Here is a 27,697-nt window from a genome sequence, read left to right as displayed (position 1 = left end):
GGGAGACTGAATAATGGCCCCCCCAAGATGTGCATGTCCTAATCCCTGAAACCTGTGAATATGTTACCTTACACAGTAAAAGGGACTTTGCAGATGTAATTATGTTAAGGATCTTGAGCTAGGGGGGATTATTCTGAATTATCTGGCGTGTCCTAGTGTACTCACAGGGGTCTTTATGAGTGGAAGGGAGAAGCAGAATGAGATACCCAGGGGAATGGCAACGTGAGAAGAACTCAATCCACTGTTGCTGGCTTTGAAGATGGATATAAAGGGCTACAAGCTAAGGAATGTTTCAAAAAGTAGGAAGGGCAAGGAAACAGATTTTCCTCTAAAACCTCCAGACAGAACGCAAGCTGCGGACCCCTTGATTTTAGCCCAGTGAAACCGATTTCAGATCTCTGACCTCCAGAACTGTAAGATAATAAATGTGTGTTGTTTTAAGCCACTAAGTTTATGGCCCTTTGTTACAGCAGCCAATTGGTTTCCAAGAGGAAACCAATACCGTGTATTTCAGTGTTACAGAGTCCACAATAGAATCCTTCCTACCAATGCCAGGAAAAACAAAAGGATTCCAGTCTGCTACCACCACCAATATTCTGTGGATACCAAAATTACACCACAGAAAGCAACAATGAAGAAGGAAAACTAGAGAATTTATGGAGTTCCGCCCTCCATTCACTGACAAGCCTCGATCTTCACCCTGACCACTTATGAGTATTTGCAGGTGAACATCATGAATTTGCATTTTACATTAAATGGCTTGAATTTCTGAGTCTTGGAGGGACAGAAGTTCAGCAAGGAATTTATGTGCTGACACTTGTAATCAAGCTGAAGTTTCACTTGCTTTAACAAACAGAGCCTTAATTTGTGTATGATTCTGCCGGCCCACAGCCGGCCTCCATCTCGTCACTTTCTAACAGGTATTTTCCCAGACACCTAAAAGACAGCGCCGCCTCTGAAGCGATTGTAGCATCTGCAAATATGCATTCTCCTGGTGCAGACCAGCTAGAACCAAACAGTGAGAATTCCCACAAAGGTACACAGCTTCTTGGGACAGTGACAAGGCCTGAGTGTGGACTTGCAAAGAAGAGGGGGTGGTGAAAGGAAAAACGACCCCTTTTCCTGTTCTGTTTGGGAAATTTACTCTGGGTGAGTGATTTGGGGAAATAAAGTGGAGTGCTTCCTATAAAAATGATGGAGGCCTTGATTCTGCACTGTTTGTATCTCTGATGAGATAGAAGCTAGATTAGAGATCCCTACTTTTATTCAAGTGTCTAATAAAGTTGGAAATTAGTGATGGCAGTGATGATGAGCTTTTCTGTAAGGCTGGCACTGTGCTAAGCATTGAACACGGAGAGTCAGTCTAATCTTAAAACAATCCCACAGCAGTGGGCACTGCTGATAGTCCCATTTTACAGACAAGGACACTGAGGCTCGCTTGGGTTAAAGTCACAGAGGTAGTGACTGAAGAGGCAGGATTTGAACCCAGGTCAGAGTTTGACCATTAAACATCACTCCAGGCTCTAGGTCCAGGCAGGTCATTGCACTGAATAGATGGAGTGGCCACAGTGAGCATGACCAGCTGAAGAGTGCATGTCCCTCTGTAGGGAGGAGTCACCACAAAGCCCCAGGGCACCTATGCCAGGCAAGAATGTGGGCCCAGTGTGGCCAGAGCTCCTGAGTTTCCAAGAGATGCTAACCAATCTGCATGTTTATGTGTAAACCTCCCTGTTTTGTATATGGGTTCCACATTTTCAAAGACACTGGCTAGGCCAAGTCAGTGCCCAGGCAGACCACCCGTCTGCAATCTCTCCACTAAGCTGCACTGTGGACTTCCCAGTTCTTACTGCGACTCACACTCTTCTCTTTGTAAAGGGCAAGGTCGACGTACCTGCACAATCTCGAGCATTTCTGCCTTGCTGATGTAGCCATTTCCATCCAGGTCATACATGCTGAAGGCCCATTTCAGCTTCTGCTCCAGCTTCCCCCTGGACGTTACGCTCAGGGCTATGATAAATTCTCTAAAGTCTATTGTCCCATCTCCATTGGCATCGAAGGTGCGAAAGACGTGCTCTGCAAATTTGGAAGCATCCCCATAAGGGAAAAAGTTCCCGTAAATTTTCTTAAACTCCTCCATTGACAAATGTCCACTGGGGCAGTCTCTCAAGAAGCCTTTATACCATTCCTGGATCTCGTGCTCTGTAAAATCTGTGCTTTCCAGCAAGTCCTGCATGACCTCTGGGCGCAGCTTGCTGTTCTGTTTCCCCATCTTGGCAGCAAGAATTCAGCTGCAGATAAAAAAGAATATAGTATATATAGTTTTTTAAACCTGTTCTTTAGAGGCACATTTTACAATCTGTGATTGTTCCTCTGGGAAAAAGAAATAAACTGTTAGTCCAATAACATTGTCTAGGGTTTTCCAACATTCTGGTCAGCCAGACAAAATGCTGAAAGACGGGCAGGCAGAAGATGCACGGCAGAACACTATCACGGACCAGAAAACTGATATTTCTTCTACACAGAGCCACCCTAAAAACAGGAGATTTATAATGAAAAAGAGACAGAAAGAAAGAGAGAGAGAGAATTAATTGGTTACTTAGTTCTGCCTTATCTATTTGCAAGAGGTTAAACCTGGCTTTAAAAAGACTGGGGTTCTAACACCCAATCCAAGTATTAGCAGGGAGAATTAAAGGAAAGGAACAAAAGAGAGCGAGCAAAAGAGATAATTTCGCACGTTTTAGACAACTGCAAATAAAGTGCTTGGGTACCTTCTGAATATTATAAACACAGACATGAGTAAGGAAAATAGAAACCCATTTAATTCCATTAAATGCCACCAAGCTTGGTCAGTTGTTTAAATCCGAAGTCAAATCACTGTCAACATTGCGTTAGATGGTAAAGATGATGTTTCATAAAGTTGTTTATGTCCTATGATTGTGGCTTATGAAATGGGCCAAATTTTCCTTTTTAAAATACAAATAACTTCGTATTTTCTTATCATAATAGTAGCACATCCATAGTAAAATAGTTAAACAACACAGTGATGCATAAAGACAAAGTTAGCATCATTTCAAACCTTAACACTGAAGAGATAACCACCACCAGCATTTCGGTGTGTGTCCTTCTAGATTTTTTGTATGCGCCCTTATCTAAATATGCTATTAATAAATGTTTAATACATTTACATTTAATATACTTACATTTTAATACATTTACATTTCAAAAAACAAGAATATATACCCTTTGTTACATATTTTAAAACTTAATATAATGTGGGGAATAAAAGGCAACTTTTATTAGATGGGGAAAAAACCTGTAATTATCATCTTCCCACTCACAGAGCTATTCAACATTAACCGAGTGCCATATACCAGGTATGTTTCTAGCGCTGCGAATGCAAAGAGTAAGATGTGTCCCCTCCTCCTTAAGGGGTACCCAGTTGTGTATTTATGGAGGTGGTAGTGGCAGTAAGAGGACAACACAATAAAAATTCAAAACATGGTATCAGGGGAATGGACATGGTGCAGTGAGAGTACATAGAAAGGACACTCAAGCCAAAAGGGGACATGGGTGCTATCAGGGAAGCTTTCTTGGAGGAGGTGATATCTGAGCTTAGTTCTCATGTCCAAAGTCTTATGATTTAAGCATGGTTAAGATAAATCCCTTTTAATAAAGGGGCTCTGCACTTATATTTTACATTTTTCTTGTATTGGAAACATAGAATATATAAAAGATAACACATCCCCATTTTAATAATGATTCCCAGTTTCTTTGAGATTTTCACTTTGTGGTGTTTGTTTATGTCTGCCTCCCTCACTGCAGGGTGAGCTCCTTGAGATGGAGTCTTGTTGAAGTTACTTTCTCTCTCTAGGGCCCATCACAAATAACATTGGGTGAGTTAATGAATGAAGAAACGACTGATAGACAGATAAATAATTACAATGTGGAAATATGCAATAACCTTCTTGGAAAAGGAGTCTTTCTGCCCCAAAGATGAGGCCCTGGCTTTCATACGGTTATATGAGACACTAATCGTATTTGGTAGTTAAGACTTGGTCTTGGGGTCTCTTTTGCCTGCTAATTTTATTGAGATCTAATTGTCACAGAGCACCGCATAAGTTTGAGGTATATGACATAAGACCTGATATATGTATATACTGGGAAATGATCACCAGAATAAGTCTAGTTAACATCATCACCTAACACAGCTACAGAATTTGTTTCTTCTGATGAGAACTTTTAAGATCTATTCTCTTAGTAACTGTTAAATATACAACACAATATTGTTAACTATAGTCACCATGCTGTACACTGCATCCCCAGAACTTATGTATCTTACACTGTAACTGGAAGTTTGTACTTGCTGACCACCTTCACTCAATTCCCCCTCCCCCCGCCTTGGGATCTCTTAGATTGAATTGCCTGTGTACCTGTCTGCTGCCCCCACTAAAAATAAACTTCTTGAGGGCAGGGCTTGCATCTCACACTGCTCAAATTCTTTGTTATATCCACAGTTCAGGAAATGACAAACATCTTTATTAGTTGCCAAGTTGATTGCTTTTGTTTTCTGAGTTCTCACTGAAGGCAGAACCGGCCCACTCTGGCTCTGAGGCAGGCATCCCCCGAAGGGTAGCGTGACAGAGCTTCCTCCCTATTAGCAGGACCAACAGTTGCCCGTGAGAATTTATTTACTTTCAAAGGTGCCCCTTTATGTAGAATCAGGCAAATACCATTTTATGCAAGAGCAAAATTAAACTACAACTCCAAGCAGAGCACAGACAATTTATAAATTGAACCTTTCAATAACTTTCACTTCCCTCTCGTGTCCCGTTTTTTTTTTCTCCTGGAGGAAAAAAAGAAAAGTTGGAGAGGCTGGTTTCTATTAGAATTTTAAAACTGTCATTTAGTTGCTAAGTTGGCAATTTGCCCGAGGCAAGAATTCAGAAACATGAGGTAATACATAATACATGGATTTACAGAGCTCCGAAACATTTGCTGGAATTTACAAGTAATTCTGAGTTTTCCTTTTGGTGAGTTCTTTAGAGGATAGCCCTTTGGTGTGGTATTCAATCAAATCACTGTTAGAATACTTTGGTTCCGTGCAAATTACCGAGTGCAAGGCCTTGGGAAAAAAAATGCCACTTTGATATTTAAATCCACTCTCTTATGGAATGATTTATTTCCCAGGATATATAAAAAACTGTTTCTTCAAAACCGAACTGAAGCTCCCTTCCCAACATTTAAAAAGTGCTTCTCATTTATTAGCTGTTTTTGCCCTAGAAACAAATTGCCTCAACATTTTGGCTAAGACTCCCACTGAGACTGATCTGTGTGCAGCTATTTTTCCGGTAAACAGTAATTAAACCACATTTACAAATTCATTAGCACAGACAGGCCATAACACAAACAAGGCAGAAGAGCATGGAATAAGTTATCTGGGAAGCCGGTGTTTGCAATTTAGTCCAGAACTTGTTTCTGTAGATAACTACACACACTTTACTAAGTATGATGTCTGAACTTGAGAAAACCATCTGGACTTGGTTAGGCTGTATGACAGAAATCTCCGGGGACACAGGACAGCATTTCATTCTTTGAGGGAGGAAGGGAAAGATAGAAAAATGCCTGACAATACCTTTTTTTCTTTGGAAGATGGGAATTTCTGCTGTTTGAGTTGAAGGGGGGGAAAAAAATAACATTAAGGGAAACGCTACATTAATTAGCAGTCAAGAAAACAAATCATCTGGAGACAGAAGTTGCACCTCAGCTCACATCCTTTTAATCACTCCATATTTGGTCACTGAAACATTTATCTTGTGCCGGTAGAACACAATGAGGAAAACTCAGGCCATGGAATAAAAATGCTTTTGGGTTCAAAGCCTGGCTTTACCATTGACTAGCTCTCAGGTAATTCACTTAATTTCTTGGTGCACCTCAGTCTTCTCATCTGTGACATGAGTTCAGTTGTACAAGCTCATGTCTCACTGATTCTACGTGAGAATTAAACGAGACAGTCACATACGTAAAGCTCTGGCACTGAGTCGAGGCCAGAGGCTGCGGTCAGTGAAAACTGCCTCTTATTCTCCATGACACTTCATACGTTATTCTGTTGAACCTTCACAGCAACCCTGAGTGACGGCAGGGTAGCTTTCGCCATTTCCTAAGCGAAAGAAAGGAAGGCAGGCAGGAAGGAAGGAAACTCTGAGAGGCAAAGTGACTTGTCTCAAGTTCCACAGCTTTTGAATGAGAGAGCCAAGTGGGAAGCTTGATTTGCATGGGGCTGTCTACTGCTTTTTTTTCACTACGCCCTACTAGCTTCACAGACAAGCACACATAGAAATTAAGACAACAGCTCCACACGAAGTCAGAAAGAAGCAGTTAGAGGGAAGAGACGACCCCTATTAGAGCTCACCCATTCTACAGATATGGGCTAAGCGTCTACCAGGAGGGAGGCAAGGCTCAAGACACCGGGAAGTCAGCAGGGAACAAACAGGCAAAGCTCCTGTTCTCATGCAGCTTACAGCCTAGTGGCAAGAGACAGACAATAAGTAAGTGAAATGTTAGAAGGAGATGTGTGCCATGGAGAAAAGTAAGGTGAGTGGGGGAATGCCAGGAACGGGTGGGTGGGTGTTGACGTTTTAAATAAAAAGCCAGGGAAGGCCCCGTTACGAAAGTGACCTTTGTAAAAGACCAGAGAGGCAAGGAGGTAGCCATGGAGATGACTGAGAGAAGACTATTCCAGGCCAAGAAAACAGCAGATGAGAAGGGTCTACACGGGGAATATGCTTAGCACGCCCAAGGACAGGGCTGGAGCATGGGTGCGAGGAAAGGAAGGAGATGAGATCAGAAGAGTAATGAGGACCAGAATGTGGGACCAGGAAGTAACTGGCTTGTACTCTGAGGGAGAGGCAGCCACTGCAGGATTTTTAGCAGAGAAATGATAGGAGTGATTTATATTCTAACAGGATCACTCTGGCTGCTGTGTTGAGAGAAAGCTAAAGAAAGGTAAGAGCAGCAGTGAGAAGACCAGTTAGGAGGCCACCGCAGTGACCCAGGCAAGAGATGACAGCAACCCAGGCAAGAGATGGTGCAACCAGGGTAGCAGCGGAGGATGTGAGACTTAGTGGGATTCTGGACACAGCTTGAAGGTATAGTCAGTAGGATTAGTTGACGGTTCAGCTGTAGGGTGTGAAAAAAAAGACGAACAGTAAAGGATGAAGTTGGCATTTACTGAAATAAGAAAAATGCAGGAGAAGCAGGGGTTCGGGGTGAGGCAGGGGGCATGGGTATCAGTGCTAAGTTAGTTGTGCATGTGTTAGTTCTGATATGCTTATCATACATTTGATTGGAGATGTTGAGCAGGTAGTTGGATGTGTCTAAAGCTAGAGAAAGAGGTCCAGGGAGGCAATATAAATTTGGGAGTCATCAGAAGATAGATAATCTTTATAGCAAAAGACAGGATGAGAATGCCAAGGAAGTGAATGTGGATGGAAAAGAGAAGGGGATAAGGACTGAGCCCTGCGTCGCCCTGCCATTTAGAATGTGAAAGAGGAGAAGGAACCAGCTGGGGAGGATGACGGGGATGGGCAGCGAGGGGGCAGGAAGACACAGAGACTGAAAGTGTGCCCACTCCGTCGTGTGTCTTTCATGCCAGCTCGAGGGGGCACATGGAAGTGCTCAAAGCAGTGGCACGGTGAGGACTGAGGCTCTTGGTTTCCTCTCTGAATCTTGTGCTCACTCCCCCACGCCACCCTCTCCCGTCTCCGTAAAGGACATCAGCTTCCACCCAGCTGTTCACTCCAAACCCCTGGGACTCACCTATGATTCCTTGCACTCTTGTTCCAACAGCAGGTGCTGTCTAAACTTGTCTCTGTCTCTAAAATTGGTCTCAAATACACTCATTCTCACCATCTCCACTGTCATACCTCAGCCTGAACCATCATCGCCTCCTTCCTGAATGTCTACAACGCCCTCCTCGCTGGCTTCTCACTCTTGACTCTTGTCTTCCTTCTCCCTACCTGGCCCCGATCTGCTCTCCACTCAGCTCCCCAGAATGACCTTTAAAAAACACAAAACAGACCAGGTCACTCCTCTGCTTAAAGCTCCATATGGGCTTCGTAACACACTGAGAAGAAAATCCAGACTCCCTCCTTTGGCCCACAAGCCTCTGTGGAAGCTGGCCCTGGCCATCCCTGACTTCTCAGGCCCCCTGCCCACGTACCGTGGCCTCCTGCACGCTCCAACTTTTACCTCTTAAGGGCTTCTGCTTCAGGGTGTTGAAGAATACTTTTAAATAGCAATTGGGTCCTCACCCTTTAGTTTAAATACCCCATAAGATCTACCTACCTATCTATCTACTATAAAATATATATAACATATATCATATACAATATATATTAATTTTTGCTGAATCTCAACTGCATTTCATTAAATGAAATACACGTGGTATTCTATTAAACGTCAGCATTCTGTTACTCAGTAGTTTAATCTGAGCTGGGCAATGTGAAATTTCCCAACTTATTTTGGGAAATATAAGTCACATCCAGTTGCTCCGTGTCCAAAAACTAAATCTGGGGTTAATAATGACCACGGATGAAAAAGGAAAAATATACAAGACACCAAACCACCAACAAAGAACCATGCACAGGAATCTAAACTATGAAGTTAACTTTCCATCTAAAAAGAACTAAAAAAGGAATAGCTCCTAAAAATGATGCCACAGGGAAAGGAAATGGTGAGTAGGGAACAACCTTTTGGAATGCATGTGCTCCCTTCTTTATATTTTGTACCTGTGGATTGGAAAGAGCTGCATTTCATTTCTGTGATTCCCCATAAGGTTCTAAAACTCTGAGAGTTAATTCTTCAATGCCCAGAGTTAGATTTTCCAGGAAAAAATCCATAATTTACCCTGGACAGCCTGGTTAACCTCAGAGTAAGTCTCAATGCAAAGTGCACCGAGGTCTCCTAAAATGGAATAGACAAGAAGCTAGCAGCTGAAGTCACGTTTAGCTGCAACAAGGAACACAGAGCCCACAGTGGTTTCCGAAAGAGGCCGGGTTAATTAAAACGTTTGCCTGTTTGGAACATGTAACCTTGTCCTCTAAGAGTTGCTTTGAATTTTCAACCAACGGAATGTCTAAATTATGAAAACATAACTGAAAAAAAGTTCCTAAAATGTAAGGAAGAAAATGATAAAAGTTATAGGTCAATGGGAGGAAGCATTCATTTACCATCACTGGGACATCAGATGTTTTAGCCATCTGAATTTTACAGGTGGCTAAAATCCAGCAAATTCATTTCACGGTCAGTTGTCCTTAATTCTCACTGGAAAAAAAAAATGACTAAATAAAAACCTGAAGAGCACACTGCTTCAGAAATTTCTCTTCAATGGAACCTTCCTCTCAGTGGAAGTCTGAAAGGAGACCATGTATATAAACTGGCATATTTACATATAGTGGGGAAATTAGGAAATGAAACACAGTGGAGCATAGAGGGGAAAAAAATTAAAATATTACCGAGGGAGAACTGAAGTTATGTAATAATCGCGGTAACTTAGTTGCCTCGACCAAAGAATGTTCTCTCCTCCAGCCTCTGGTAAGATGAGCTCATATAAGGGAGCAAAATGTGCTCCCTACCTCCTCATGTGGATCACAAAACGGCTTTGCTGGGGCTGCTTGAACTATGTCACAAAGCCACTGCTTGCAGGGAGGCCTTCTTCCCAATGAGGACTGGGTGTTCGGACCCACATCTCCTGATTGCGGGGTCATACCTGTGCTCCTGGTCACAGCCCTGCACTCACTCCCCCTGCAGAGAGGTGATGGGGTTTGAGATGAGAACTTAACTGGTACAAAATAGATAGCGAGCAGAAGGCTCTCTAGAAACAAATCCACTCTGCCTTCTGCCTTCCGCGGGCTCTGAGATAAAGCCCGGGAAACCCATCTGGTCTTCCCAGGGTGAGTAGGGCTTATGGTCTCTCAAATATCTGGGCCCTTGTTCTACAGAGCCTGAAGTTCAGAATGAGAGGGCCTGGCTTTGGGCTCTTTTCCAAGTTTTATTTTTCCATAAAAAATAGAGTACAACCCATATTACTGCCAATAAAACATATATTTCTGATAGACTCTGAAGAGAACATCATCCAACAACAACCCTTTCCTTTGTTTCCCAAAATGGAAACGATCATTTTTAGTTTTGCTGACTGCCAAAGTGCTACATTATTATTATTATAAAACATGTAAGTAATAAAGGGATATCGAAACTAGAATGTGAACACCCTCGCTCTGATCCAGTAGTACTCCATAAGAAATAACCACCATTAAGAGTTTTATATATGCATATATATGTATATATATATCATATTAGACATTTAAATGCACATATATGAAATCTGTACACTCTAACCATGAAGAGGATCATTTTCACTTAAAAGTATATTGTGGGCATTCTTCCATGTTATACATATGGATGTATCTCATCTTTTCAAATTGCTGAATTTTGATTGATTGATTGATTGATTCAACAGACAGTATTGAGCACTGACCTTGGGCCAAACATTGAATTGGGTAGCTGACAGAATAATTGGTGACATGAGGCTTACAGCCCATTGCATGACATTTATTTAACTAATCCCCCTTGAAGGCAATTTCGGTTGATTCCACTTTTCTTTCATTCCCTTGGCATCTGCCTTAGTCATGGTTCCTGGATTCCTTCGGCAGTATTTATTACAAACATGTTCTTGATGTCTTTGACAAGTACCATGATCTCTAGACTCTCCCTTATGAATTTTCCAACAAGCCATTTTCCTCTAGAGCCTTTATATGCTAACCGTGCATTTTGTAAGACTTTATACACCAGCTAGGATTAGAACTGAATTAGAATTGAAATTGGACTTGGAATTGCACACCACCCGCTCTGCCTGTGTCACAGGCACACACACGCAAATTTGGCATTAGCTATTTCTAGTACCTAGGAGGCCATGTCCACCCTGTCACTACTGCCACCACGTGAATGCCCCCTCTCTCATTTCAGCCTGAAGAGCTATTTTACCCAAACAGCACTCTAAATCCTCTGTGGCTTAATACTCAACTCCTGACTTTTCATGCCCACTCCTTTCCCCCCACTTCAAGTCTAGCTAATGGCTGACTCCCACGCCCCACCCACTCCTAGATTGCTGGCAATTGGAGGTGAACTTACATTACATGCTTCAAGTGCCCTTAAGTTAAGTGGCCTTGAGTAAATGGACAGGGGCCATACTAAACTACATGCAGAAACTACAAAGCTGATCCAGAGAAAGAAATTGTTGGAGTGCCTGAAGTCAAGGTCTTCGGATGAAGTGTATGTGTCCCCTTGCCATCAGGCCACTGCCTCAGAGCTGCCTGTCTGGGCCGCCTCGTGGCAGATGCTAAGTCAGGGCCAGCTGCAGGGAGGGAAAGAAGGGGAAGCTCTGAGGGCCCTCAACCATTCTCCAGGGCTGCCACAGGCTAAGACCCTACCTTGGCTGACTTCCATGGAATTCCTATTTTGATAAATTTCTGCTTAGCTAAATGTACTAAATATTCTCTTAGTTATTTATTTATTTGGCCCTGTGCAGCATGTGGGATCTCAGTTCCCCGAGCAGGGATCGAACCCGTGCCCCCTGCAGTGGAAGTGTGGAGTCCTAACCACTGGACCACACGGGAAGTCCAATATTCTCTTATTTAAAAGACAGGAAGTACTACTTTGGGTTTTGATAAAATTGTAAAGCAGAAGAGTGAGCCATCATGGACTCAGGAGGGCAAATAGATCAGCTATGGGGATCCAGGCCTCATCATGTAATTAGCAGCCAGAGATGCACAAGAGAAGCTCAAATGTCCATTTTTAGACATTCTCCAGGGGCCACAAATGCATTTAGCTAATTGATACAAGCCCCTCCACAGAGTCTAAGAATAGTTTATAATTCTTTTTTATTTATTCAGCAAGCATGTGCTTAACATCTACTGTTTCCTGGCTTAAAATGAGTATTCCTACAAAAATAGCATCCTACATAAGATAGAGAAAGGAAGGGAGGGAGTCTGGTATTCTGGTTGCAGCTCAGAGTATTTTCATTAGTATTTTATTTTTACAATTTTTTGCAGTTTTTTTGGTGAGAGGGATATTATATCTTGGTTTTACTCCACGGGGCTTAAGAAGCTAACCATCATGACAAATTCATGCAGCTCGTGGTCCCACGGGAGGAGCGTGGGAACCACCCTCCCACTTTCATCCCGTCCACATCTCTGGCTGGATCGCTTCTGGTATTCGAATGCTTCTGTTGGAAGGTGGTGATCAATCAATCTCTATCCTGGCCAATGTGGCTAAAATATTAACGTTTATCCATCAAGCTTAACGTACACGTCAGAAGTACAATAATTGGCTGACAAGGAGAGACTGTGAAGTAACTTCTTTTAACCTCTTGCGCCTTTTGTGTCCTCCAGCCAGGCGTGTGGAAAGAGAATTGGACTTGGTAGCAAAGGAACTGAATTAAAGTCCTTATTATAATACACTGTTATATGACCTTGGGAAAGTCATTTGACCTCTCTAAGGGTCTCATTCTTCTACAGTAAAATAGACATAGTAACACCTCTCTCATGGGGCTGTTTGGTGAGAAAACAAGAAATGAGAAAAAGGAATCCCGATGAGTAAGGGAAAACTCAGTATTGTGTCTGGCATCTAGCAGGTGCTCAGTAAACACTGACTATTAATCTGAATGAGATAAGGATTCAGTTTGGTGGGTTGCTTACAAAGATGAGCCCTCCAGAGTCATCCCCCTTTTTTCCATGAAGAATTAGAAAGAATAAGAGAAAGAATGTGACATGAGAGAAAGAAAGAGAACCACTGTTAGCTTCCTGCCTGACTCCCCCCCTTGGATCACTTGCCAGATGTGAAAGATATTTGTGGGTTTGCACCCAGAGAAGACTCCTGCCAGACCCCTGGCTGAATGTTTTCCTTGCATAGAAGGCATTATTTTAACCAGAAATTAAGCAAAGAGGTCCCACTGGAGAAGCAGCTGATGGAGAGCAGGACACTGTTTCTTTCTCTGGTCTTCCCTCCTGAGGTTGGGAAGTGGGGCTGGGGCAGAATCAGTGCAGGCTCAGATAAGTCCCATGGCGAATCAGCCTTCCAGCAATGGGATGGTCCTACTGCTCTAAGGAGGACTTACAACCCGTTCTCAGAGTCTGGCTGGACTATTTCTGAAAATGCTATTTTCAGAACAAACTGGATACAAATTGGTACCACTAACAACATCGGGTATCAATGACTCACCAAATCAATTCTTCTCTACCTGGGGTAAGAAATGATTCTCCGTTGTTTTATTACTTTTTTTTAACCAGAGGTGAAAAAGAGGAATACACTGGTTTAAAAAAAACTCCATTTATCATTAGGGGGGAAAAAACAGCCATAGGAAAATCCTTGTCTCTCAACTTATTTCCAATTAGTGCTGCCATTTCTTAATGCAGACCTTCATCATCTCCCACCTGAATTCAGAAATGTTAACTGCTCTCCAGGCTTAAGGCTCTGCATCTGATCATGTCATGTTATTTCTCAAAAATCTTCCATGTTCCGTATTGATGACAGATTAAAGGCTAAAGCCCATAGCTTGGTCCTCAGGGCCCTTCCAGGTTGCATCCCAACCTCATCAGAACCACCGAATTCGTCACTCTATCCTGAACTTGACACACACTTTTATTTCCACTCCAATCCTCACATTGGTCCAGGGAATGAAGCTTATGAGAGAATAAACTTAAAACCCTTTGTAAACATTGAAGTGTTTCCCAACAGTCAATATTATAACCATGAGTCTCTCCTTCTCTACCTGTTGAAATCTTACTTGGTGTCAGGTGGAGATTATTACTTCCTACATTCAGCTGCCCTTTCTCTTCTAAGTGAGCATTAAGCGTATCTGTGGAGTTTTGTTGGCATTTCTCTTTATAGCTCTGAGAACGATGCTGGCATGTGGTAGATGCCTAAGAAACGATGGATCTATTCCACTGAGCTTATTTTCTACTGACCTTAAAGAGTATTACATTGCTTGTGTCACTTTAAAGAATTCCACTAATATTTAAAGAATGCCAAGGGTATGCAGGGCACTACACCAGCGACCCAATGCCACAAACTGAAATAAAGCATAGCCCCTTCTTGCATGTTTACAGGGCTTTCACATATACTGTTTCAGCAGATCCTTGAAATATCGTGAGAAAGGAAGGGGCAAGATCAATTACTTATATTAAAGAAATTGAGGGTGATGATATAAGTATTTCCCCAAGGTACCATGACTGATAAGTTTCAAAGGTGGACGTAGGACACAGAGCTTCCTCCTCTGTCCACTCAGCACAGCACCTCGTGGTGGAAAACAGAGCAAAGCCTCAGGGGATATGTTGCCAAGTGTTGGAGGATGTGTGCAGGTCTGTGTGCTTAAGAAAAGCCTTCCTGTCTAGCTATTTACACTCTGCTTACTATTTCCATTTCTTGTTAAGAGAAAATGAAAATGGAAGCTTAATCTGAAAAGAGGGAAGGTGAAAATATATCCACAACGTGATAAAAATGCAACAAATTCAAACAAAGGATCCCCACCAGCTCTGAAAGAGGTTCTGTGTCCAACTAGGCGAGCCCCTCCTTGTTTAGACTGTGTGTGTGCCTGGGAGAGTTTTCTAACTTATCTTGCACACCCACCTGCCCCCTTGCCAGTGGGGACGCCCTAACCTTTTCCCTATTTCTAAATTTCGACAGCAGTGGGTCACTTCTATGGAGCTACCGTTTTCTCCCTCTATATTCTCTTACATTATAGCAAACATTTAAAAACAATGTAGAATCAGTGCAAAAAAAAGTTTTCAAAATATTCTAAAGTTGTTCCGAAAAGCTGGCAGCGTTTTTCTGGCATGTCACTACCGGAGTGGGGTTGGCGGAAGCCGTATCAGGTAGACGTCACACTGGCTAATGCGGCAAGGACAGCAGAGGCGGCATCCTGCACTCCACGCCCTGCACACGCACAGAAACCCACATCGCGGTACCTGTGCTGGCAAACCACAGTGTGCCCCGACTTCAGCAGAAGACGTTGTAAAGAAAATTACATTCTGCCTTTTCCTGAATAATGCGACTTCTGCCCTTTTCTATTTTATCTTGCAGCACCAAAGGGCTTATTAGTACACATAGCTTAGCAGTTATGGCGGCAGCAAATACAGCCTCAGCGTGAAGCTGCCGAGATGAACTAAAGAGAGGAGACTGTTGGGCTATGCATTCATCATGTGTAGCTAGCAAAACGCCTTAAATTTATGAAACAGGCAAACAGTGTGGACTCAGAAGCACCAATGGAATCGTGTAACAAACGGCTGGAACTGACAACCTAAATCTTTCTCATTGTTAACACATCCAAAGATTCAAATATGCTTACTCTTACATAAAATTTGGGCTTTATGAGTTGGGTTACAACAAAAACGGTTATAGTAAAAAAATAATGAAAATCTCAAATTTATCCAATAATTTTATTGAAAGAGAAAGCAATAATGGGAGAGTGTTGTATTATATGTAACTATTCTATTTGAATAATGAGGAAGATAAATTTGCCAGTACTCCTCTTTCCCTTCACTAATGAATTATACGATGTGCAACAGTGTATAAAATGATACAGAACATTATTCCAATCCTCTGAGTTGATCGCTTGTTTCTTTAGAGCAGCATTTTCCATTATAAGAAAATTATGCAAAATTAGAATTTGATTGTATTCGTACAGGAAGTAATAGTACAAGAACACAGAAGTGAAGTAAAAGCATTAGAATTAACACACTTCAGTAATCAAAACTGAGTTGGATCCACTTTAAAATAAAAAAGACAAATATCTAAATGGTTTTGTTTTTTGAATTTTACTTATTTTTTTATACTGCAGTTTCTTATTAGTCATCCATTATATACACATCAGTGTATACATGTCAATGCCAATCGCCCAATTCATCTCACAACCACCTCCCCACCCCCCTGCCGCTTCCCCCTTTGGTGTCCATATGTTTGTTCTCTACATCTGTGTCTCAATTTCTGCCCTGCAAACTGGTTCATCTGTACCATTTTTCTAGGTTCACATATATGCATTAACATACGATATTTGTTTTTCTCTTTCTGACTTACTTCACTCTGTATGACAGTCTCTAGATCCATCCATGTCTCTACAAATGACCCAATGTTGTTCCTTTTTATGGCTGAGTAATATTCCATTGCATATATGTATCACATCTTCTTTACCCGTTCTCTGTCGATGGGCATTTAGGTTGCTTCCATGACCTGGCTATTATAAATAGTGCTGCAATGAACATTGGGGTGCATGTATCTTTTTGAATTATGGCTTTCTCTGGATATATGTCCAGTAGTGGGATTGCTGGGTCACATGGTAATTCTATTTTTAGGGAACCTCCATACTGTTCTCCATAGTGGCTGTATCAATTTACATTCCCACCAACAGTGCAAGAGGGTTCCCTTTTCTCCACACCCTCTCCAGCATTTCAAACATCTAAATTTCAACAGTGGTATGCATGTAGTTTAAATCATTTCTTTCATTTAGATTACAAGAATCTTAAATATGCATTAAAAGGTATACTTTTAAATGTTTAAATTTATCCCCAATAGATCAAATAATGCAATTGAGAAGTTAGAACAAACACTATTCCTAGAATAAAACTGTGAGCTGTGTATACAGGAAAAGCTTGGAGTAATGTCTTTATTCAAGGAGATCCCAATTCCTTTTGAATTACTTCACAAGAATTTCCTGAGAGTGCACTGTGCGCCTGGGACTGTCCAAGACAGTGGATTCAAATAATTATTATATAGGATGAAATGGCAGGGAGATTGGTCAGCTGGTAAACCAGATAGACTATTATCTCACATAAAAGACATGGTCTCTATACTCAAGGAGCATAATCTAAACAAGGTAATCACGTATCGCACATAAACAATGAGGGTAGGTGCTCTTTTCACTGTGTGATTGGGTTAAGAAGTATTTAGAATGACTGAATTTCGCCTATAACCCTACCCATGAAAAGAGGTAAAGGTGGCTCTGTGGTCACATGGGAAGTGGATACAGGTGAGACAAAGAGAAAGTGATGCTTTTCTCTTGAAACTTCCCTACCCCTCATTCCTCTGACTCCCTCAAAAAACACTGTGCTGTGAGTGACACTACAAATCCCGAGGCTGTTTTCATTAGTCACAGATACCAGAAGAAACAAGATGACAATAAACTAATCTCTTCTTGGATTTATGAGGACATCATATCAGATCGAATTATAAAAACACCCTGAGGATGCAGCTAAAGGTAAAGCTCTGGACAAGCATCTCGAGACCACGTTTTGTGTGAAATCTGCTCCTCTCTCCTTGGGTGGGAATGCAAGTGGGGTGAACAGAGGTTCCCTCCAACTCTAGGAATAACAACAGTAAGTGGGAAAGGATCCCTTGGAATGAGGTGTTGGATGGGAAATCACAGAGGTGGCGTGTGTCCTCACTTAACTCCCGAGAGAAGGCAGAAAGACTGAAAAGCAAAGAGCACGTGGCATTGACTTGGAGGAAGTACCCGTATGTCTTCCAAGGAGAACACAATTTGTTGGTGGAAGGATCAGAGACCCAGCAAGGCTCAGTCCCTGAACCACCACTCCACTTCCATGTCCCCTTTCTCCCTTCCTCAACTCCCACCACCCTTGGCATTCAGGGTCCTCACAATCCTCCTCCATGCACCCTTCCTTCCGCCATGCTCACCTCATCCCACCGGCGTTCACCTGCTGCAAGCAGTGTAGCACGGCAGTTGTGAGCTACGTTTACTTAGACCTCAACTGGAATCCTAGCTCTGCTTTGCCAGCAGAATATCTCTTACCACCACCTCTTCCCACAGCCAAAAAAAAGTTAGCTTTTTGAAACTGGAGCATTTTAAACAATTCCATTTCCAAAGAGAATCATCATGGATTTACGTTTGCATAATTCAAACCTCACTTGGGTGTTTTTCATGGTCACAGAAACAACCCCAAAGTAACAGAGAAGCTCCAACGCTAGCAAGACAGAGTGTGCTTGCAGACTTTAAAGTGACTTTTTAAAAAAAGCTTCTCCCTATCAAGGTTTAAAAATCTTAGGGTCAAAGTTTCAGGCTGAGCAGGGATCCTGTTTCCTCCTAGTTTACCTACCACGTATCTTCATTGTTAAGGTCAAGCTCAGGAAAGACACTACCTGTGGGAAGTTCTACTAACCACGTGTCCCTATTGTGGAGGCAGGACAAGCAGTGTCTCCTGGCCTGTAATGTCTCATAGCACCTGTGGAAGATGACGCTATTTTCGCTGCACCCTGGGGAGGGTGGCCTAGGCGCCTGTGCCACCCAGAGGGCTGAGGGATCAATACCACCCCACCCATAGCTCACCCGTGGGCCCCATACCCAGGCTGAGAAGTCCTAACTTAAATGATCAAAGTAAAATTTAGTATTTGTAGAAAAGAGGACATCTCATGACTCCACTACGAATGCCCCACCACTGACTCCAAAGAACTCGGTTGCCTTCCTTCTGATTAAATCCACTTCACCATTTCAGCCTGTTCCATATTGCATAAAACACACATAAAGCCAGACTTGTGATGCTCACTCGTCACGCGCTAGCAAACAGCAGTTCCAATTATGTAGAAATGGACTTTGAAATTTGGTCACTGAAATTTAGGGGAAGACAATTCAGTCAACAGAATATTTTCTTTTCATCTCACAGCCTGACTCATGTGAGTCAAGTTTTCTTTCAACATACAAAATCAGATCTACGGAAATCAGAGAATACAGCACAGCCGTCTTTCTATGCACTGTGTAGTGGCTGGAGCTAATTAGAATCTTTTATAGCCAGGACTCAGTTAAAACAATTCTTCTGTGGGGAAAGACTTAATTACAAAGTGATATCATAGTGTAGTTAGTGAGTAGACCCTGTCTTCCTAAGTCTGTTCTTTCCTTGCTCTTTGGGATTATCACAATCGCCTGCAATGTGATCAATCTCCAACTCATCGAGGGCCTCTTAGTGTCCCCAGGCCAATGATCACTCCCACATCGTTATGGTCACATGTCCACAGTATGCTAAAAGTACACTACTTCATTTAATCTCTATAACAATCTTATGAGGGGGGAACAACGCACTCATTTCACAGATGAGGGCACTTGGTTTAAGGAGATTAAATAATTTCTCCCAGATCAGGCAGATAGTAAACGGTGGAGGCTGATTTGAATCCCCAGACTCCCAGGACCTGCTTTTATCATTATGCAGCACTGTGTCATATTTAAAGAATAGCAACTAGCGATGAAGAATAACCTTCACTTGTATAATGCTTGACAGTTTTACGAAGCACTTTCACATCCATTATTTTACTTAATCCTCCGCAATAACTCTGCAAACTATTATGACCCCCACTTTATAGGTAAGGAAATCTAGGCTCAGAGAGGGAAAGTCATTGAGCCAGAAATCCAGAGAAACTTCAGGTTTCCTAAGACAAGAAGAAATTAGTTCAGAAACACTAACACACAATGAGGTTGCATGATGGTAAGGAATGAACATGGACTTGGAGGTCAAAGATCTGAATTAGATTTCCTGCTCTGTCCCTTTGCAGTTAAGTGACCCCGGGCAAGACATTTAACCTGTTGAGCCTCCATTTTGCATGGGTGAAACAGGCATGACAATAATATCTTACAAGGTATGGATCCAGTGAGGTACTATGTGTGAAAATATTGTGTAAATTATCCAGTGCAATACGAACATTAATAATAGCAACAGCAACAAGAATAAAACTTGTGATGCTTATAAGTATGTTAGTGTTATTACGTGTTCATTTCAGCCTCTGCAGGATGCAAACACAAGAAGACACTCAAGGCAGACCTTCAAACAGCTCATGAGGATTCAGATTCTTGTGATGAGATCTGAAATTCAGGTCTTCAAATGCAAAGCACAGTATTTTTCCTGAACCTCCGCTAGGTGGACGTCACTGTCCTCTTTTCATCCACCAAAACCAATACCCCAAACTGTCATCATCATGCACCTCTTTAATGTAATTTTCACATTACATTACATCTTCAATCTAATTTATTTATTTAGATAAATTATTAATTTAGATAAATCTTTGAACATAATGACTACCTTGCTGTTAGCTACCATTCATTTCTCACTTGATCTTTCCTAAAATCCCACCCAAACATGCCAAATCTGAGATGCTATGACCCCCTGATGGAACTCCAACCTGGCTGTAGAGTAGTTCCCGTCATTCCAGTGGGTGTTAATAGGATAGGAGATCCATTTGAAGACAATGAATATTGTGCTGAGGAATAGACACGACTCAACCTCAATTAAGTCAAGACTAACACAGCACCCAAAGCAGCCACCTCTACAATATCCAACTGAAGTTGTTCCAACAGGATCCAGCAAGAAGCACCGTTTAGAGGCCTCTACTTCTGCAGGCCACTGAGGCATGTCCTGTTGGATGCACACCAGCGAAGCCTTGGTGCAGTTCTGATACCTCCTCCTCCCCACTGTAACTGGGGCAAACTCTGATTAGTCTAAGCCAACGATGGTGGTTGTATTCCTCTTGCACAGAAATGATTTGAGCAAGGCTTGAGCCTCAGTTTTGGCCAATGAAATGTCGAGTGGAAGGCTGCTAGAGGCCTTGAGGAGAGGCTTTCCTTGCTGATAAAACGGGAGCACAGGAAAAGAAACAGCCTTTTCCCACAGTTCCATGTGATGGTTGAATCTGCTGTGGTCATCTTGTGACCATAAAACATTAAGATGATGTGATACTGAGGATATGAGAAAAGAGAAAAATCCTTGATGACATTACTGAGCCACTCATTGGGCTGTTGCCCGAAACTTTCAGTGGTGTGAGCTAATAAATTTTCCCCGTGGCAAGTCACGGTTGGAGATTTTGAGCCTCACACCTGGAAGTGTCCTAACTGGGACACCAGGGAAGCAACCACAGTTCTACAGCCATGTAGATTATTTCTTCCTCCTTAAGTCTATTTTCCAGGGGCCCCTATTCCCACTGGGCTTGGGGGAAAATGGCTATACACTTATAGTTGTATGAAAAAAGCTCTGATTTGAAGGACTTGCCACCAGCAACTCCCAGCTTCCTCCTCCAATGAAATGAGATGTTCATTTCATGAAACACCCGAAAGGCATGGGTTTGACCTCAGAGTGTGAAGGAGGTCTGGTCAACTTCCTTTCTTGTGTGTCCCAATGGCTTGTAAAAAAGTGAAGAAATGCCAAAACAGACTTGTAAACATTGTGATGTACTCTTAAGTATTGATGTTTAGCAAATTATGCTTTTATAATACATGTAAAAATTCAAAGCACTTTAAATTATGCTATTTAGAAGTGAATTACAGGATTCATAAAGAATATTAAGTCATAGTGCATCACAGATGCTGTGGTCCAGGGACTCAATTAAAGTGGCATAATGAACTTCCCACCCATCAATCTCATCAGTCTAACTCTGTGAGTTAATGTGTAAACTTGACTGGAGACAATAATGACAAAAGTCTGAGTGTGTGGGCCTTTGTGAATATGAGGTAGTTTACTAAAAACGAACAAACAAACAAACAAAAAACGTTTCCCCATCTGCCTTCTATCTCACTCACTCTGGTTGGTTGCTGTGATTTTCTTGTTATTTACCGTATTTCTATAGAGCACTCCCTATTAGACACTAACTCATTTGATACCCAGAACAACCCTCTGAAGGAGGTCCTACTCATTTTACAGGGGAAGAAACTGAAACACAGAGAGGTTAAGTGAGTTATTCAAGACCACACATCTAATAAGTGGATAAGTGGTGGAGCCAGGATTAAGATGAAGGGCCATAGCTCCAGAACTCATGTTCTTAACTAGTCCATTATGCAGTCTCTGTGCTGATACAACCGTAAAAGTATGGGGGTTAAGAGAAGTGAACCTGGAGGACAGAACGGGTAAGGCTCTTTCAAAGCCAGAGAGCATGTGAGACTTGTTGGTGTCACAGTACAATCACTGTGTAAGGCGGGTGTGGTCTCTTCTGCTCCTTTCACCCTGCAGTGTGTGCACACGCGCATGTGCTCGTGTGTGTGTTCTGCACACCAGGCGTCAACGTAATCGTGTAGCAGCATTTGTCAGTGATGTGGGTTTACCTCCCTTTGCTCTTATAATCTCCTCAGTAAGACTTTTCAAAGCTACTGTTTTGCTCTGTTAACAATTATTTCTAACCAGGCTTTGACTGCTGAGGAGAAACAAGCCCTTAAAATAATTACATTATTCTGAAATAAGGTCATTTGTCTTTTTCTTTTAAAACAATTTTCATGTTATAATCACTTCAATTGTTTCTAGCTTAGGATTCATAAATGGCTCTGCAGAATGGATGGTCTCCATGGTCAGAAATGTTTCCCCAAAGAACCAAAACGAATTACTGGAAGAGACCTGTCACAGGAGTCCATTCTCCCCACTGAACAGGACCCGGAAGAGGGCTGATGGGGGCAAGTGCTGCAGGGCCTTGTGGAACTCTTTCTGGGGCCAAGTTTGAAAAAAAGGAATATTATGGAATAACTGTTCGATCACAGACCATGGTGTCCAACAGATCTGGGTCCAAATCCTGCTCTGCCACTCAGCTGTATGGCAGGCCATTTATGTACAGTCTCAGGGCCTCGGCATTGCCTCCAGCAAAAGAGCAATAATAACGAGTGTGCGGTACACATGCCGTTATAAAAGAAACGTACATAAAGGGTCTTTACATGTACAGAGGGACGAGGAAAATTTGCCCTCCCTCTGCCTCTATTCGGGTCCCTCCCCAAGAAGCACTTATGTCACTGGTTAAGTTTCCAGGCTACTAATTTGCCAAAAGCAAGGACTGCAGTTTGCTGAGGTCCAATGCCTTCCCCCTGCTTCTTGTTTTGCCCTGGCTCCAGAGATAAGCAGAGATCTCTGGCACTTTCTCCCTCATCCCTTCTGCTTACTCGTAGTGCAGAGACTATCCCTCCCGGCTTAGCAGTTGGATGGTGGGGACACTGAGATTTGAGCCGAGAGGGTGGAGGAGGCCTCACTTGGGCCTTGAGCCTTCCACTCCGACCCGATCACCAGAGAGGCCTGCCCTGCTTGTCTGGCTAATGATAAGAGGCATTTTGATTCCTTGAGGTCTGTGTATTAGCAGCTCCCAGGGAAACCCCAAGGGGGAGGAGAGGGGATTGCAAGCGCAGGATTTGGATATTTCCAGGTCTTTGGCTACAACATCAGCTATCTCTTGGAATAAAACAGCAGCCAGCACACACCAGAAGGAAGCCCACTCTCCTAAAAGAAGGCTATGCAAAATCCTCCTCCGAGCTGCTTCAATTCCAGAGACAGGGACACTTCCACTCTCCTTTTAAAAATCCCCTTTCCTGCAATAGCAACCAGACAGCACTCGGCTGGAGCTTTCCAACACACCCTCAGCGACCCTTCCCGCCTGGAAGTGGCTGGTGGGAAGTGGGCAGCCCCTGCATCTCGTCTCTACCAGGCAATGAGGCAGGGCTGTCTTTCCTGGGAGGTGTCTGCACTTGACTCTGAGAAATAATATGAACTGTAAAGGTGTCTCCACTCGATGACACCTTCCCATACTAGCAGGCTCTCTTTGTCAGCAGGTAGTCCGACTTTTTTAGGGTGATAACATCTAGGTTTCTTTATTTCATCAGAAACAGATCTAAATGCAGAAATGGCCAGAGTGCCATCACATGTGTCTATGCTCTATCAAAAACTACACAAAGCCCAAAGGTAGAAACAATGCATATGTCCATCATCAGATCAATGGATAAATAAGATATGCTGTATACATGCAATGGAATATTATTCAGCCTGCTATACCATGGATGAACCTTAAAGACATTATGCTAAATAAAAGAAGCCAGAGACAAAGGGACAAATTTGCATGATTCCACTTATATGAGTACCCAGAATAGGTGAATTTCCAGAGATAGAAAGTAGAAGAGAGGTTGCTGGGAGAGGAGAAAGGAGGTGAGCGAGGAATTAGTGCTTACTGTGTATAGTGTTTCTGTTTAGGGCAATGAAGCTCTGGATGGATAGCGGCCATGGTTACACCATATTGTCAGTGTACTTAATGCCACCAAATTTTGCACCTAAAAATGGTTAAAGTGGTTAATTTGATGTTATGTATATTTTACCACGAAAGAAAGAAAGACAAAGAAAGAAAGGAAGGAAGAAAGGGAGGGAGGGAGGGAGGGGGAGAGAGAGGGAGAGGGAAGAAGGAAGGAAGGAAGGAAGGAAGGAGGGAGGGAGGGAGGGAGGGAGGGAAGGAGGGAAGGAAGGAAGGAAGGAAGGAAGGAAGGAAGGAAGGAAGGAAGGAAGGGAGGGAGGGAGGGAGGGAGGGAGGGAGGGAGGGAGGGAGGGAGGGAGGGAGGGAGGGAGGAAGGAAGGAAGGAACCACCAAGCAGTCTTGGGATAACAATTCCATGGAAAGGGAGAGTCCCAGAATTCCAATCCGCTTCCCGGCATCTAGATGTCACTGGGGCAGAGCTTTTCTGAGTGACCAAGAAAGATCAAAGCCAGAGGAAACAATGGTCTTCACAAGACCTGGCAAAGGGCACTTACTAAAGCAGTGTTAACTGACAAAATAATGGATTCCTCGATTGTTTCTGTTCATGCAGGAGGATTAGCACGCCCCAGAGACAGGGAGGGGCAGAGGACTCTGCTTCCAAAGGCCCCTCAGCCCTTTGACCAAACAGTAACCAAGTAAGCCTGTTGCCTTCAGCACATGATTTATGACCATAGATACTATTTATCTCCAAATTAGAGCTATGAGTTCTCCAGACATTTCTAAAAGAGAAGAGTTTCCTCAAACAATGGCATTTTGGGGCTACCCTAACTATAAAATTGAATTCCCTCATTTCTGCTCATGAAATATAAAAAAGTTTCTGACTTCATTGTGCCATTATAAACAGATTTCCTGCTAAATATTTTCTGGGTTATGTTAATTTCTTGGCCTTCTAAAAAATCCTGACTAAGAATACAATAAATGATAAAATAGGTATATATAATTCTTTATCCATGAAAAAAAAAATGCCAGCTGTAATTTAGCGGAGTTCAATAGAAAGTGCATAATTTATATCTGCATCTTTATTCCTAATAATGACTGTAAAAGTAACGAAAATATTCTGGAGGTTGTAGTCATGGAGACACCACTACCTCTAAAGTGTACAATATAATTTGTCGAGGAAGGTCTAATAAGACAGAATGAAAACTAACAAAGAGAAGCAAACCTAATCAAAATCTTTCAATTCTAGTTTCTCCTCTTTCAATCTGGATGATTTCATAAAAACTCAGTGCTCGGAAGTAACCACAACAAACAGTGATTTCCAAACCTGGTAAACTTAAAAAGAAGCTTCAGACTAGTTAGAATACAGAAAAGAAACCCGTGCATCAAAAATCCAGAGGCAGTAGTCAGATAAATCATCCTGTGTACTTTCATTTCCGAATGGAGTTATCTTACACTTTATTTTAACCAAGTAATGTGTTTTGACTAGATTCTAACTCTGATGGACCCCGAGGTGGGGAAAGGGAGCTACACGATGAATAATAGATCAAGAAGAGGCAGCCCCTACTCTGTAAGAGCTAACAGTCTAGTGCACAGACATGTGACGTGGGCTCCAAATGGGAACCATGCAGGGAATTTTAAAAATTCTAGTCATCACGTTAAAAATGAAAAAGAAACAGGTGAAATAAATTTAAATAACATTTCATTTAACCAAAATGTAGCCAACACATTTGAAATGATCATTTTAACATGCAATCAATTTTAAAATTATTAAATACTTTGCATTCCTCCTTTTATTTGTTCTAAATCTTTGAAATTCAAAGTGTATTTTGTACTAACAACACATCTCAGTTTGGGCCAGTCGAATTTCAGACGGTCAAGAGTCACACGTGGCTAATGCTACTATATTGGACAGAGAGGAAATTGGGAGGTATAGAAAATATACAAATAGCTCAAAAGCAAGACTGTCCCTCAGCAGGGCTATAAAGAGCCATAAATAAAACATCTGGGGCATCTTCAAAGAGGTGGTTGCATCTGAATTGAGTCTTGAGAGGTCTTTAAGTTAGGAAATGCTATACTCAGACTTGCATTATATGAAGAGCTGACTGGATGGCTGGGAAAAGGACAGAAGGAATCAAGAGTCTAGGCAAGAGAGCTGGGAAGGCAGGCAAAGGCCAGGGTGGATTTAAGAGATCTTTTGGAGGTGGAATTAGGAGACACGGCGGCTGACTAGAAATAGAGTAGAAGACACTGTACATGTTTACCCAGCAGCCATTTCTCTTTCCTTCCCTGTTAACAAGAAATTGATTCTGTTCAGGTGCCCTGCATCCTCTGCAATACCTTGAGTTTTTTTTGGAGGCAGGGGCAGGGGCGGGGAGATGAGAGGCTTCCCAGCCCCAGGAGGGTGAATCTTGATTAGCATAAGCCAATTATAATAATTTTATCTTATCATTGACTGGCTTAGAAAGGAACACGGAATCCAGTTTTAGCCAGTGAGGCTTACTGGTTAGACAGCAAGGTGGGACTCTGAGAAGGGCTTCTTAGATATTAAGAAAAGACACAGGGAAGAGATAGCCTCTTGCTGTCTCTAGTGTGTGGTGAGAAGGTAATGCCTGGCCTACGGCAGCCAACGTCATCCTGAAGTGAGTCCAGCAACATCTGAGAATGACAGAGTGGAAATATGGACTCTTGATGCCATTATCAAACCACGGAATTAACCAATCTTGGAAACACTCCACCTCTGGACATCTTGTTTTGTGAGACAATGTTTGTATGGATTATTTAAGACCTGTGGGGTTATCACTTACTTGCAAGTAAGAGTTTCTTAACAGATAGGAAAAGGGAAGAATCTAGACAATGCCCCAACCACTGGTAACAAGCATAATAGCTTTCTTCTGTTCAGCATGTTATATAGTATGTGAAGCTCTTTCACCTGATGTCTTCATGGAATCCTCTTAACAGCCCAGGGAGGTGTTTAGGCAGATACTATTGTCTACTTTCACCTGCACAGTATCCCTCGCCCCCATTCTCCTTTGCATTCCCAGCAACTAGTACAGTACCTGGAATAATAATAACTGCTATCAATTCTTGAGTTTTGCTATGCGTTAGAAACTGTTCAATATTTCATGTACAAAATCTGACTTCATTTCCTCATTTGCAGGAGCTTAAAGCAGCTCTGTGAGTTGGGTTATTATTATCACCACATAACAGATGAAAAAACTGAAGCTCAGAGGGGTTAAACGATAAGTTCAAGTCTCAGTGTTGGTGACAGAGCCACAACTTGACCCCAAGTATGTCTCTCTGTAAAGGTTATGCTCTTTATCACCATGACACCATGGCACAGACCAAGTCCCTCCGTTTACTGAATGAATGAATGAATGAAGGGATGCTCAAGGAGATGAAGTACCTCGCATAATGCCATCCAGCTAAAGACAGATCCATGACTTGATGCCAGTCTTCTACCCTCAAGGCCATTGCCCTTCCTACCACATCCTACGACTATCATTTTTTCCAGCTTTATTGAGGTGTAATTGACAACCCATGACTATCATTTCTTTGGCACTTGGTTAGACATCACCTTGAATGATCCCTGGCAATTTCTTTGCATATGAGTCTTTTCTCTGTGACCGGATTGTCAATTCCTGGAAGTGGCACGGCTTTTTTGTAGCTCCCA

General features: G+C 42.4%; 1 protein-coding gene across 10 annotated transcripts in view; it reads right to left on the bottom strand.

Moving 5' to 3' along the window:
* Window positions 1-27,697, bottom strand: part of NCALD (neurocalcin delta) — a 432,221-nt gene that overhangs the window by 19,345 nt on the left and 385,179 nt on the right. For all 10 annotated transcript variants that reach the window (XM_067711605.1, XM_067711601.1, XM_067711599.1 and 7 more), the window contains one exon: window positions 1,892-2,288. In XM_067711605.1, coding sequence (XP_067567706.1) covers window positions 1,892-2,269 — 378 coding nt within the window. In that variant the 5' untranslated portion in view covers window positions 2,270-2,288. The remainder of the gene's footprint in view (window positions 1-1,891; window positions 2,289-27,697) is intronic.

This window comes from Pseudorca crassidens, chromosome 17, assembly GCF_039906515.1.
Source record: "Pseudorca crassidens isolate mPseCra1 chromosome 17, mPseCra1.hap1, whole genome shotgun sequence".
Taxonomy (NCBI): domain Eukaryota; kingdom Metazoa; phylum Chordata; class Mammalia; order Artiodactyla; family Delphinidae; genus Pseudorca; species Pseudorca crassidens.
This window is presented reverse-complemented; position numbering and strand designations above follow the sequence as displayed.